The 12731-nt window shown below is 47.2% G+C and overlaps 1 protein-coding gene across 1 annotated transcript in view; it reads right to left on the minus strand.

Annotated features, from left to right (window-relative positions):
- The window catches only part of LOC137310099 (nuclear GTPase SLIP-GC-like), a 187212-nt gene that overhangs the window by 91278 nt on the left and 83203 nt on the right, over positions 1 to 12731 (minus strand). Inside the window, exon 9 of the mRNA XM_067978058.1 lies at positions 4978 to 5172. Coding sequence (XP_067834159.1) covers positions 4978 to 5172 — 195 coding nt within the window. The remainder of the gene's footprint in view (positions 1 to 4977; positions 5173 to 12731) is intronic.

Raw genomic sequence — 12731 nt, forward strand, 5'->3', positions numbered from 1 at the left:
ATGGGCCGAATGGCCTCCTTCTGTGCCGTAAATTTTCTGATTCTATGTATGGCCGTGATGGGGGTCACACGGCACCTGCATCATACTATAGGGTTCGGTAGCATAGTGGTTATGTTACTGGACTAGTAATCTGGAGTAATAAATTCAAATCCCGCCACAACAGCTGGGGAATTTAAATTAAAATAATTAAATAAAAATCTGTCGTTAAAAACCCATCTGGTTCACTAATGTCCTTTAGGGGAGGAAACCTGCCGTCCTTACCCGGTCTGGCCTATATGTGACTCCAGACCCACAGCAATGTGGTTGATTCCTAATTGCCCTCTGAGATGGCCTAGCAAGCCACTCAGTTGTACAATCTCACTACAAAAAGTCAGAAAAAGAATAAAGCCGGACGGACCACCCGGCATCGGACCACTAGGCCCGGACACGACAAGGGCAAACCAAGCCCAGTTGACTCTGCAAAGTCCTCCTCACTAACATCTGGGGACTTGTAACAAAATTGGGAGAGCTGTCCCACAGACTAATCATGCAACAGCCTGACATAGCCATACCCACAGAATCATACCTTTCAGCCAACGTCCCATCAGACTCTTCCATCACCATCCCTGGGTATGTCCTGTCCCACCGGCAGGACAGACCCACCAGAGGTGGCGGTACAGTGATATACAGTCAGGAGGGAGTGGCCCTGGGAGTCCTCAACATTGACTCTCATGGCATCAGGTCAAACATGGGCAAGGAAACCTCCTGTTGATTAACACCTACTGCCCTCCCTCAGCTGATGAATCAGTCCTCCTCCATGTTGAACACCACTTGGAGGAAGCACTGAGGGTAGCAAGGGCACAGAATGTACTCTGGGTGGGAGACTTCAATGTCCATCACCAAGAGTGGCTCGGTTGCGCCACTACTGACTGAGCTGGCCGAGTCCTGAAGGACATAGCTGCTAGACTGGGCCTGCGGCAGGTGGTGAGCGAACCAACACGAGAGAAAAACCTACTTGACCTCATCCTCACCAATTTACCTGTCGCAGATGCATCTGTCCATGACAGTATTGGTAGGAGTGACCACCGCACAGTCCTCATAGAACCATAGAAAAGATACAGCACAGAAGGGGGCCATTCGGCCTATCCTGTCCGCTTCGGCTCGAAGAACAACCAGGTGCCCATTCTAATCCCACCTTCCAGCACCCGGTCCGTAGCCCTGCAGCTTACAGCACTTTAGGTGCAGGTCCAGATACCTTTTAGAAGAGTTGAGGGTCCCTGCCTCTACCACCAATTCGGGCAGTGACTTCCATACACCCACCACCCTCTGGATAAAAAAGTTTTTCCTCATGTCCCCTCTAATCCTTCCGCCAATCAGCTTAAATCTACGTCCGAGTTCTGGAACTCTCCACTCGGGGAAACAGGTACTTCCTGTCTACTCTATCTGGGCCCCTCATAACTTTGTACACCTCAATCAAGTCTCCCCTCAGCCTCCTCTGCTCCAAGGAACACAACCCCAGCCTATCCAATCTCTCCTCATAGCTGCAATTTTCAAGCCCTGGCAACATTCTTGTAAATCTTCTCTGCACTCTCTCCAGAGCAAATACGTCCTTCCTGTAATGTGGTGACCAGAACTGGGCACAATACTCTAGCTGTGGCCTTACCAGCGTTTTATACAGTTCCATCATTACATCCCTGCTTTTGTATTCTATACCTCGGCTAATAACGGAGAGCATTCCGTATACCTTCTTCACAACCTTATCGAACTGTACTTTTTAAAAAATTCGTTCATGGGTTGTGGGAGTCGCTGGCGAGGCGGGCATTTATTGCCCATCCCTAATTGTCCTCGAGAAGGTGGTGGTGAGCCGCCTTCTTGAACCGCTGCAGTCCGTGTGGTGAAGGTTCTCCCACAGTGCTGTTAGGAAGGGAGTTCCAGGATTTTGACCCAACGACAATATATTTCCAAGTCGGGATGGTGTGAGACCTTTCGGGACCTGTGCATATGCACTCCAAGGTCTCTCACTTCCTCTACCCCCTCAATATATTTCCGTTTACTGCGTATTCCCTTTTACTGTTTGCCCTCCCTAAGTGCATTACCTCACACTTCTCCGGGTTGAACTCCATTTGCCACTTTTCTGCCCACTCCACCAACCCATTGATATCTTCTTGGAGTCTACAGCTATCCTCTTCACTATCAACTACACGGCCAGTTTTTGTGTCGTCTGCAAATTTGCCAATCATGCCCCCTACATTCAAGTCCAAATCATTAATATATACCACAAACAGCAAGGGACCCAACACTGAGCCCTGTGGCACACCACTGGAAACGGATTTCCATTCGCAAAGACATCCATTGACTTTTACCCTTTGTTTCCTGTTACTGAGCCAATTTTGGATCCAATTCGCCAGATTTCCCTGTATCCCATGGGCTTTTACCTTTCTGACCAGTCTGCTATGTGGGACCTTGTCAAATGCCTCACTAAAATCCATGTAGACAACATCCACTGCACTACCCTCATCAATCCTCCTTGTCACTTCCTCAAAGAATTTAATAAAATTTGTAAGGCATGACCTTCCCTGAACAAATCCATGCAGACTATCCCTGATTAAACAATGCCTTTCCAAGTGACAGTTTATCCTATCTCTCTTATGAAGTCCCGTCCTCACACTGAGGACACCGTCCAACGTGTTGTGTGGCACTACCACTGTGCTAAACGGGATAGATTCAGAACAGATCTAGCAGCTCAAAACTGGGCATCTATGAGGTGCTGTGGGCTACCAGCAGCAGCAGAATTGTATTCCAGCACAATCTGTAATCTCATGGCCAGGCATATTCCTCACTCTACCATTACCAACAAGCCAGGGGATCAACCCTGGTTCAATGAGGAAGAGCATGCCAGGAGCAGCACCAGGCGTACCTAAAAATGAGGTGCCAACTTGGTGAAGCAACAACACAGGACTACATGCATGCTAAACAGCAGAAGCAACATGCTATAGACAGAGCTAAGCGATTCCACAACCAACGGATCAGATCAAAGCTCTGCAGTCCTGCCACATCCAGTCGTGAATGATGGTGGACAGTTAAACATCCCCATCCTCAATGATGGCAGAGTCCAGCACGTGAGTGCAAAAGACAAGGCTGAAGCGTTTGCAACCATCTTCGGCCAGAAGTGCTGAGTGGATGATCCATCTCGGCCTCGTCCCGATATCCCCACCATCACAGAAGTCAGTCTTCAGCCAATTCACTCCACATGATATCAAGAAACGGCTGAATGCATTGGATACAGCAAAGGCTATGAGCCCCGACAACATCCCGGCTGTAGTGCTGAAGACTTGTGCTCCAGAACTAGCTGCACCTCTAGCCAAGCTGTTCCAGTACAACTACAACACTGGCATCTACCCAACAAAGTGGAAAATTGCCCAGGTATGTCCTGTCCACAAAAAGCAGGACAAATCCAATCAGGCCAATTACCGCCCCATCAGTCTACTCTCAATCATCAGCAAAGTGATGAAAGGTGTCGTCGACAGTGCTATCAAGCGGCACTTACTCACCAATAAACTGCTCACTGATGCTCAGTTTGGGTTTCGCCAGAACAACTCAGCTCCAGACCTCATTACAGCCTTGGTCCAAACATGGACAAAAGAGCGGAATTCCAGAGGTGAGGTGAGAGTGACTGCCCTTGATATCAAGGCAGCATTTGACCGAGTGTGGCACCAAGGAGCCAGAGTAAAATTGAAGTTAATGGGAATCATGGAGAAAACTCTCCAGTGGCTGGAGTCATACCGAGGAAGATGGTAGTGGTTGTTGGAGGCCAATCATCTCAGCCCCAGGACATTGCTGCAGGAGTTCCTCAAGGCAGTGTCCTAGGCCCAACCATCTTCAGCTGCTTCAATGACCTTCCCTTCATGATAAGGCCAGAAATGGGGATGTTCGCTGATGATTGCACAGTGTTCAGTTCCATTCGCAACCCCTCACAGAATGAAGCAGTCCATGCCCGCATGCAGCAAAATCTTGACAACATCCAGGCTTGGGCTGATAAGTGGCAAGTAACATTCATGCCAGACAAATGCCAGGCAATGACCTTCTCCAACAAGAGAGAGTCTAACCACCTCCCCTTGACATTCAACGGCATTACCATCGCCGAATCCCGCACTATCAACATCCTGGGGGTCACCATTGACCAGCCATATAAATACTGTGGCTACAAGAGCAGGTCAGAGGCTGGGTATTCTGCGGCGAGTGACTCACCTCCTGACTCCCCAAAGCCTTTCCACCATCTACAAGGCACAAGTCAGGAGTGTGATGGAATACTCTCCACTTGCTTGGATGAATGCAGCTCCAACAATACTCAAGAAGCTTGACACCATCCTGGAGAAAGCAGCCCGCTTGATTGACACCCGATCCACCACCCTAAACATTCACTCCCTTCACCACCGGCGCATCGTGGCTGCAGTGTGTACCATCCACAGGATGCACTGCAGCAACTCGGCAAGGCTTCTTCGACAGCACCTCCCAAAACCGGGAACTCTCCCACCTAGAAGGACAACGGCAGCAGGAACATGGGAACAACACCACCTGCACGTTCCCCCCCAAGTCACACACCATCCCGACTTGGAAATATATCACCGTTCCTTCATCGTCGCTGGGTCAAAGTCCTGGAACTCCCTACCTAACAGCACTGTGGGAGAACCTTCACCACACGGACTGCAGTGGTTCAAAAAGGCGGCTCACTACCACCTTCTCAAGGGCAATTAGGGATGGGCAATAAATGCTGGCCTCGCCAGCGACGCCCACATCCCATGAATGAATAAAAAACTTCTGTACGAATGTGATGGGTCTCACGGTCTCCGTATCACTGTGATGGGTCTCACGGTCCCTGTATCACTGTGATGGGTCTCGTGATATCTGTATCACTGTGCTGCTAGCGAATAATTTTGTCGTGCTGTGCTCACAGTGTCAGGAACACTGTCAGTGATACTAAATGCAAATCCATCTTACCTCTTTCCACATTTGATCCCTTGCTTTGTTGGAGTCTCCTGATCCTGGAAAGTCGATAAGTACTACTCCTTCTGGTAGTATTTTAGAATTGGGGACGTAAACTGTAACTGATTTCACCAATGGCCAGAAAATTTTCGTTGATCGAGAGGACGCGCTCCGAATGTAGGGTTCCAATTTCTCTGTCAGTGCTTGTGCCTATCAAAGAACCATACAAAGAGTCACACACCGAAACAGCATTTCTCAATTACAGGAAAATCATACAGCCCTCCAGCATTGAGCAAATGTCGGGTCCTTGATTGACCTTTCAGCATCCCAGAGATACATTTTAATCACGGATGGGCATTTTGTGAACATTCTGGGAAAGAAGAGAGCAGAAGAGGAGCCTCCTGCATTGGTACCTGTGATTCTGGAACACAGGTATCTTTTACATGTAGTGTAACCAGCCAGTGTCCTGGATGTATTGCATGGATTATTTAAGGCAATATAACCATTTTGAACCTTTCCTAACAAAGGATAGCAAGAGAAACAGACAATGCAGCTTTGAGGCATGAGACGACAGATGCAGGAACGCGTTCCCTGGAGGCTGGACATGTGAACACAGGCTCATATATCCAAGTTTCGATCTTCTCGTGATTAGGCTGCAGAAAGGCAAGTAGTTGCTGCGGAAGCCCTGCACTCCGTACTGGGATATCGGTCCCTGGGATATGGTGCAAGTCCACACTCTGATCGGTGAATGGGGACACTGCACTCACACATTTCACAGAGAGGGCAGCTTGGTGTTTACATCTGCCCAGTGAGGTCTCAAATCCATGCCTGTCAGCGACAAAATGACCAAATACTGACTCCCTCCTGGGGAAGGGGAGGTGGAAGTGGGGTTTCTTTGGATGTAGTTGGCAATGTCTGACAGTGGAAGGTCAGAAGTGAGTTAATTCAATATTTGGGCCAGGAAGGGCATTGCTCATAACTGACCAGCCAGCCTGACTCATTGATGGGACCTGAGAGAATGGAACTGGGGCGGGGATTCTCCCCACATGGCTGCAGGTATCCCTGCCAGTCAGTGCCCTATTGGGTAGAGAGGTATACCGGCATTCTGTGCGGGTAAGCTATGCAGATATAGATAGTTCATCCTCAGTGGTACCCCGCACACACTCAGGGGTCCCTTAGCCTTGGCTCCTACCAACTGTACCAAAGCTCTATGGAGCAGAGAATGTGCAATCCATATCAGGCACAGAGATACTCCTATATGGACTGCTCAATAAATTTATTTGGAGACTTTTAAACATGGTGATAGATCTCTGAACACTTGACTCACAAAAAAACCGAAAGGAACCTGTCAGACAGAGAAGGGCACAGTAATCCTCCCAACTAACAAAAGGTGACAGCTCAAAAACAATTGTGAATATAAACCTGATGACACATGAAGACAAGGAGTTAGCCTGAAAGTGCAGCAGGACAGGGACTGTGGTCATTTATGTTGCAGGCATACCCAAAAGTTTATCACTTTTGTTGTAGGGGTAAAACCGAAAGTACAGTTTAGAGCAGTGATGGATTTAAGATGTGGTGGAGGGGATGTGAGTACTGGAGGCCTGAGATTTATCTTCCAGCAGGAATGAGGCTATGGCTCCCTAAAAAATTGCATTACTTTATTTTGTGTATTTTTCAAAATTTCGGCGCTGCTGTAATTTTGCTGTTCAAACCAAAAGTAACTTCTTGAAGGGCGAGAGATACTTTAAATGTGAAAATAAAAGGAGTTGTAAGGACTGTGTCATGTTTTGGGATTTTTTTCCTTCACGGAAAGGATTTGGGATTGAGTTATGTTGAAGATTTGTGCCTTTAAACAAAGTGAATTTGCACAGGTTTAAACAGCCACTGAGGCAGTAGAGGGTTTGATGTAGTGATGAGCAAACTATCCTCATTGTGGTCTACAATGACGTTAAATAATATCTCTAACATCTCCCAGTTCTGATGAAAGGTCATCAACCTGAAACATTGGCCTTGATATGAACCCCCCCGCCGGCCCGCGACGGGCGGGAGAGGCTCGGGAGGTGGGGGTTAAAGTGTTAAACACAGGGAACCTGACCCCAATAGGGCACGTGCCCAACAGCCTTTTTTACAGGAGCGGATATTGTGGCGTCCGAGTGTCCCGCTGTGGAGACAGGACACCTCATTAACATGGGATCATGGAAAGTTACGGCACAGAATGAGGCCATTCGGCTTATCGTATCCGTGCTGGCTGAAAAAGAGCTATCCAGCTTAATCCCACTTTCCAGCACTTGGTCCGTAGCCCTGTAGGTTACAGCACTTCAGGTGCACATCCAGGTACTTTTAAATGAGTTGAGGGTTTCTGCCTCTACCACCCTTTCAGGCAGTGAGTTCCAGACCCCCACCACCCTCTGGTTGAAAAGATTTTGCCTCAGCTCTCGTCTAATTCTTCCACCAATTACTTGAAATCTATGACCTCTGGTCAATGACGCCTCTGCTAAGGGAAATATGTCCTTGCTATCCACTCTATCTCGTCCTGTCATAATTTTATATACCTCAATTAAATCTTACCTCAGACTCCTTTGTGCCAAAGAAGACAACCCCAGCCTAAAATTCTCCAGCCCTGGCAACATCCTCGTAAATCTCCTCTGCACCCTCTCGAGTGCAATCACACCTTTCCTGTAATGTGGTGACCAGAACTGTACACAGTACTCAAGCTGTGGCCTAACTAGTGTTTTATATAGTTCTAGCATAACGTCCCTGCTCTTATATTCCATGCCTCAGCTAATCAAGTAAAGTATTCCATATGCCTTCTTAACCATCTTATCTATCTGTCCTGCTACCTTTGGGGATCTGTGGACATGCACTCCAAGGTCCCTCACTTCCTCTACACCTCTCAGTAGCCTCCCAATTATTGTGTATTCCCTTGCCTTGTTTAACTTCCCCAAATGCATTACCTCACACTTCTCATATCATAGAAAATTTATGGCACAGAAGGGGGCCATTCGGCCCATCGTGTCCGCGCCGGCCGAAAATAAGCCACCCAGCCTAATCCCACTTTCCAGCACTTGGTCCGTAGCCCTGTAGGTTACGGAACTTCAGGTGCACATCCAGGTGTTTTTTCAATGTGATGAGGGTTTCTGCCTCTCCCACCCTCTCAGGCAGTGAGTTCCAGACCCCTACCACCCTCTGGGTGAAAAAATATTTTCCTCAACTCCCCTCTAATCCTTCTACCAATTATTTTAAATCTATGCCCCCTAGTTAATGACCGCTCTGCTAAGGGAAATAGGTCCGTCCTATCCACTCTATCTCGGCCTCTCAATTTTATACACCTCAATTAAATCACGCCTCAGCCTCCTCTGTTCCAAAGAGAACAAACCCAGCCTATCCAATCTTTCCTCATAGCTAAAATTCTCCAGTCCCGGCAACATCCTCATAAATCTCCTCTGTACCCTCTCGAGTGCAATCACACCTTTTCTGTAATGTGATGACCAGAACTGTACGCAGTACTCAAGCTGTGGCCTAACCAGTGTTTTATACAGTTCCAGCATAACCTCCCTGCTCTTATATTCTATGCCTCTGCTAATAAAGGAAAGTATCCCGTATGCCTTCTTAACCACCGAATCTACCTGTCCTGCTACCTTCAGGGATCTATGGACATGCACTCCAAGTTCTCTCACTTCCTCTACACCTTTCAGTTTCCTTCCATTTATTGTGTATTCTCCCCAAATGCATTACCTCACACTTCTCCAGATTAAATTCCATTTGCCACTTTTCTGCCCACCTGACCAGTCCATTGATATCTTCCTGCAGTCTCCAGCATTTCTCCTCACTATCAACCGCACGGCCAATTTTTGTATTATCTGCAAAATTCTTAATCATATCCCCCATATTCAAGTTCAAATCATTAATATATACCACAAAAAGCAAAGGACCTAGTACAGAGCCCTGCAGAACTCCACTGGAAACAGCCTTCCAGTCACAAAAACACCCGTCGACCATTACCCTTTGCTTCCTGCCACTGAGCCAATTTTGGATCCAACTTGCCACATTCCCTTGGATCCCATGAGCTTGTACTTTTTTGACCAGTCTGCCATGTGGACCTTGTCAAAAGCCTTGCTAAAATCCATGTACACTACATCAAATGCACTACCCTCACCGACCCTCCATGTTACCTCCTCGAGAAAATTCAATCAAGTTAGACACGACCTTCCCTTAACAAATCCATGCTGACTGTCCTTGATTAGTCCGTGCCTTTCTAAGTGACAGTTTATCCTGTCCCTCAGAATTGATTCCAATAATTTGCCCACCACCGAGGTTAGGCTGACTGGCCTGTAATTACTCGGTTTATCCTTCGCTCCCTTTTTAAGCAACGGTACAATGTTAGCAGTCCTCCAATCCTCCAACACCAGGCCTGTATCCAGTGAGGATTGAAAAATGGTGGTCAGAGCCTCTGCTATTTCCTCCCTTGCTTCTCTTAACAGCCTGGGATATATTTCATCCGGCCCTGGTGATTTATGTACTTTCAAAGATGCTAATCCCCTTAATACTTCCTCTCTCACTATCCAATATTTCACACTCCTCCTCCTTAACTACAGTCTCTGCATCGTCCCTCTCTTTTGTGAAGACAGACGCAAAGTATTCATTAAGAACCAGACCCACATCTTCCGCCTCCACACATAGTTTACCTTTTTGGTCTCTAATAGGCCCTACTCTTTCCTTAGTTATCCTCTTGCTCTTTATGTATTTATAAAACTTCTTTGGGTTTTCCTTGATTTTACTTGCCAGTACTCTTTTTTTATGCCCTCTCTCTGCTTTTCTGATTTCCTTTTTAATTTCACCCCTGCACTTTCTATACTCCTCTAGGATTTCTGCAGTATTGAGCTCTCAGTGTCTGACATAAGCTTCCCTTATCTTACCCTGTGTGCTCCTTGTCATCCAGGGGGCTCTAGATTTGGGAGTCCCACCCTTTTTCTTTGTGGGAACATGTTTACTCTGAACCCCTCGAATCTCCCCCTTGAATGCCTCCCACTGCTCTGACACTGATTTACCTTCAAGTAGCCGTTTCCAGTCCACTTTTGCTAAATCACTTCTCAGCTTAGTAAAATTGGCCTTTCCCCAATTGAGAACTTTTACTCCTGCTCTGTCTTTGTCCTTTTCCATAACTACGCTAAACCTAACTGAATTATGATCACTATCACCAAAATGCTCTCCCACTGATACTCCTTCCACCTGCCCAGCCTCATTCCCTAAAACTAAATCCAGAACTGCCCCCTCTCTTGTTGGGCTTGCTACGTACTGGCTAAAAAAGTTCTCCTGAATGCAATTTAAGAATTCTGCGCCCTCTAGACCTTTTACACTGATTCTATCCCAGTTAATAATAGGGTAGTTGAAATTATATATTAAAATCAGGCTCCCACGGTACAATTGGGAGCCTGATTTAAAATTGACTGTTGATGCACCGATTTCCCAGGGGTTGGGAACCCGGCAGTGAAAGAGAGACGGGAGCTGCCGGCTCCAGAAGGTAAGTGCCCTTTCCGGCACTCCTTGTGGGCCAGGAGGAGCAGGGCTCTCTGTCTCTCTCTATCTCACCGCCTGACTGAGCCCAAGGGTCCCTGGCTGTGGCCTCCTGCCACTGGTGTTCCCTCTCTCCTGCTGGCCAGGCGATCCATTTGGTCAGCTACCAGGTGGGAAATGGAACAAAAAACATTAATGAGGTCCAGTCGGGTTCTTTGGCTGTTTCTGGCCTCCCTCCCACCCTCAGCCGCACCCTGCCCCACACACTCCTCCACTCCCTCTCCCTCCCACCCTCCACTGCACCCCCATAAATATCGGGGCCATTAACTACATTTCTCTCCACAGATTTCCAGCATCCGCGGTTATTTTGTTTTCATTTTACATTAAATAATTCATTAGCTCATCTCAGATGACCTAACAAGAGCCCTACACCTATTACGATGGGGATGATTCTATTCATGTCAACATAAGAACATAAGAAATAGGAGCAGGAGTAGGCCATACACCCCCTCGAACCTGCTCCGCCATTCAATAAGATCATGGCTGATCTTCAACCTCAACTCCACTTTCCCGCCCAATCCCCATATCCCTTGATTCCCTTAGAGTCCAGAAATCTATCAATCTCAGCCTTGAATATACTCAATGACTGAGCGTCCACAGCCCTCTGGGGTAGAGAATTCCAAAGCTTCACGACCCTGAGTGAAGAAATTCCTCCTCATCTCAGTCCTAAATGGCTTTTGGGTTTGGGAGTTGGGGGTAATTATATTAGCATGGATAGAGGATTCGTCAATGGACAGAAAACAGGGACTAGGGATAAACAGGTCATTTTCAGGATGGCAGGCTGTAACTAGTGGGATGCCACAAGGATCAGTGTTTGGGCCTCAACTATTTACAATCTATATTAATGACTTAGATGAAGGGACCGAGTGTAATGTATCCAAGTTTGCTGATGATACAAAGCTAGGTGAGAAAGTAAGCTGTGAGGAGCACACAGAATCTGCAAAGGGATATAGACAGGTTAAGTGAGTGGGCAAGAAGGTGGCAGATGGAGTTTTGTGGGGAAATGTGAAATTATCCACTTTGGTAGGAAGAAAAGAAACAGAATATTTTTTAAATGGTGAAAAACTATTAAACGTTGGCGTTCAGAGAGATTTGGGTATCCTCGTACAAGAAATACAAAAAGTTAACATGCAGGTACAGCAAGCAATTGGGAAGGCAAATGGTTTGTTAGCCTTCATTGCAAGGGGGTTGGAGTACAAGAGTAAGGAAGTCTTGCTACAATTGTACAGGGCTTTGGTGAGACCTCACCTGGAGTACAGTGTACAGTTTTGGTCTCTTTACCTAAGGAAGAATATACTTGCCTTAGAGGGGGTGCAACAAAGGTTCACTAGATTGATTCCTGGGATGAGAGGGTTGTCCTATGAAGAGAGATTGAGTAGAATGGTCCTGTATTCTCTGGAGTTTAGAAGAATGGGAGGTGATCTCATTGAAACGTATAAAATTCTTAGAGGGCTTGACAGGCTGTTTCCCTGGCTGGAGAGTTTAGAACGTAGGGGCATTGTCTCAGGATAAGGGGTCGGACATTTAAGACCGAGACGAGGAGGAATTTCTTCACTCAGAGGGTTGTGAAGCTTTGGAATTTTCTACCCCAGAGGGCTGTGGATACTCAGTCGTTGAGTATATTCAAGGCTGAGATAGATAGATTTCTGGACTCTAAGGGAATCAAGGGATATGGGGATTGGGCGGGAAAGTGGAGTTGAGGTTGAAGATCAGCCATGATCTTATTGAATGGCGGAGCAGGTTCGAGGGGGTGTATGGCCTACTCCTGCTCCTATTTCTTATGTTCTTATGTTGACATGAATAGAATCATCCCCATCGTAATAGGTGTGGGGCTCTTGTTAGGTCATCTGAGATGAGATAATGAATTATTTAATGTAAAATAAAAACAAAATAACTGCGGATGCTGGAAATCTGTGGAGAGAAATGTAGTTAATGGCCCCGATATTTATGGGGGTGCAGTGGAGGGTGGGAGGGAGAGGGAGTGGAGGAGTGTGTGGGGCACGGTGTGGCTGAGGGTGGGAGGGAGGCCGGAAACAGCCAAAGAACCCGACTGGACCTCATTAATGCTTTTTTGTTCCATTTCCCTCCTGGTAGCTGACCAAATGGATAGCCTGGCCAGCAGGAGAGAGGGAACACCAATGGCAGGAGGGCACGCGAGCGAGAGGGCGCGCGAGCGAGAGGCCGTGATCGGGAGA

Source organism: Heptranchias perlo, unplaced genomic scaffold (assembly GCF_035084215.1).
Source record: "Heptranchias perlo isolate sHepPer1 unplaced genomic scaffold, sHepPer1.hap1 HAP1_SCAFFOLD_216, whole genome shotgun sequence".
NCBI classification, from domain to species: domain Eukaryota; kingdom Metazoa; phylum Chordata; class Chondrichthyes; order Hexanchiformes; family Hexanchidae; genus Heptranchias; species Heptranchias perlo.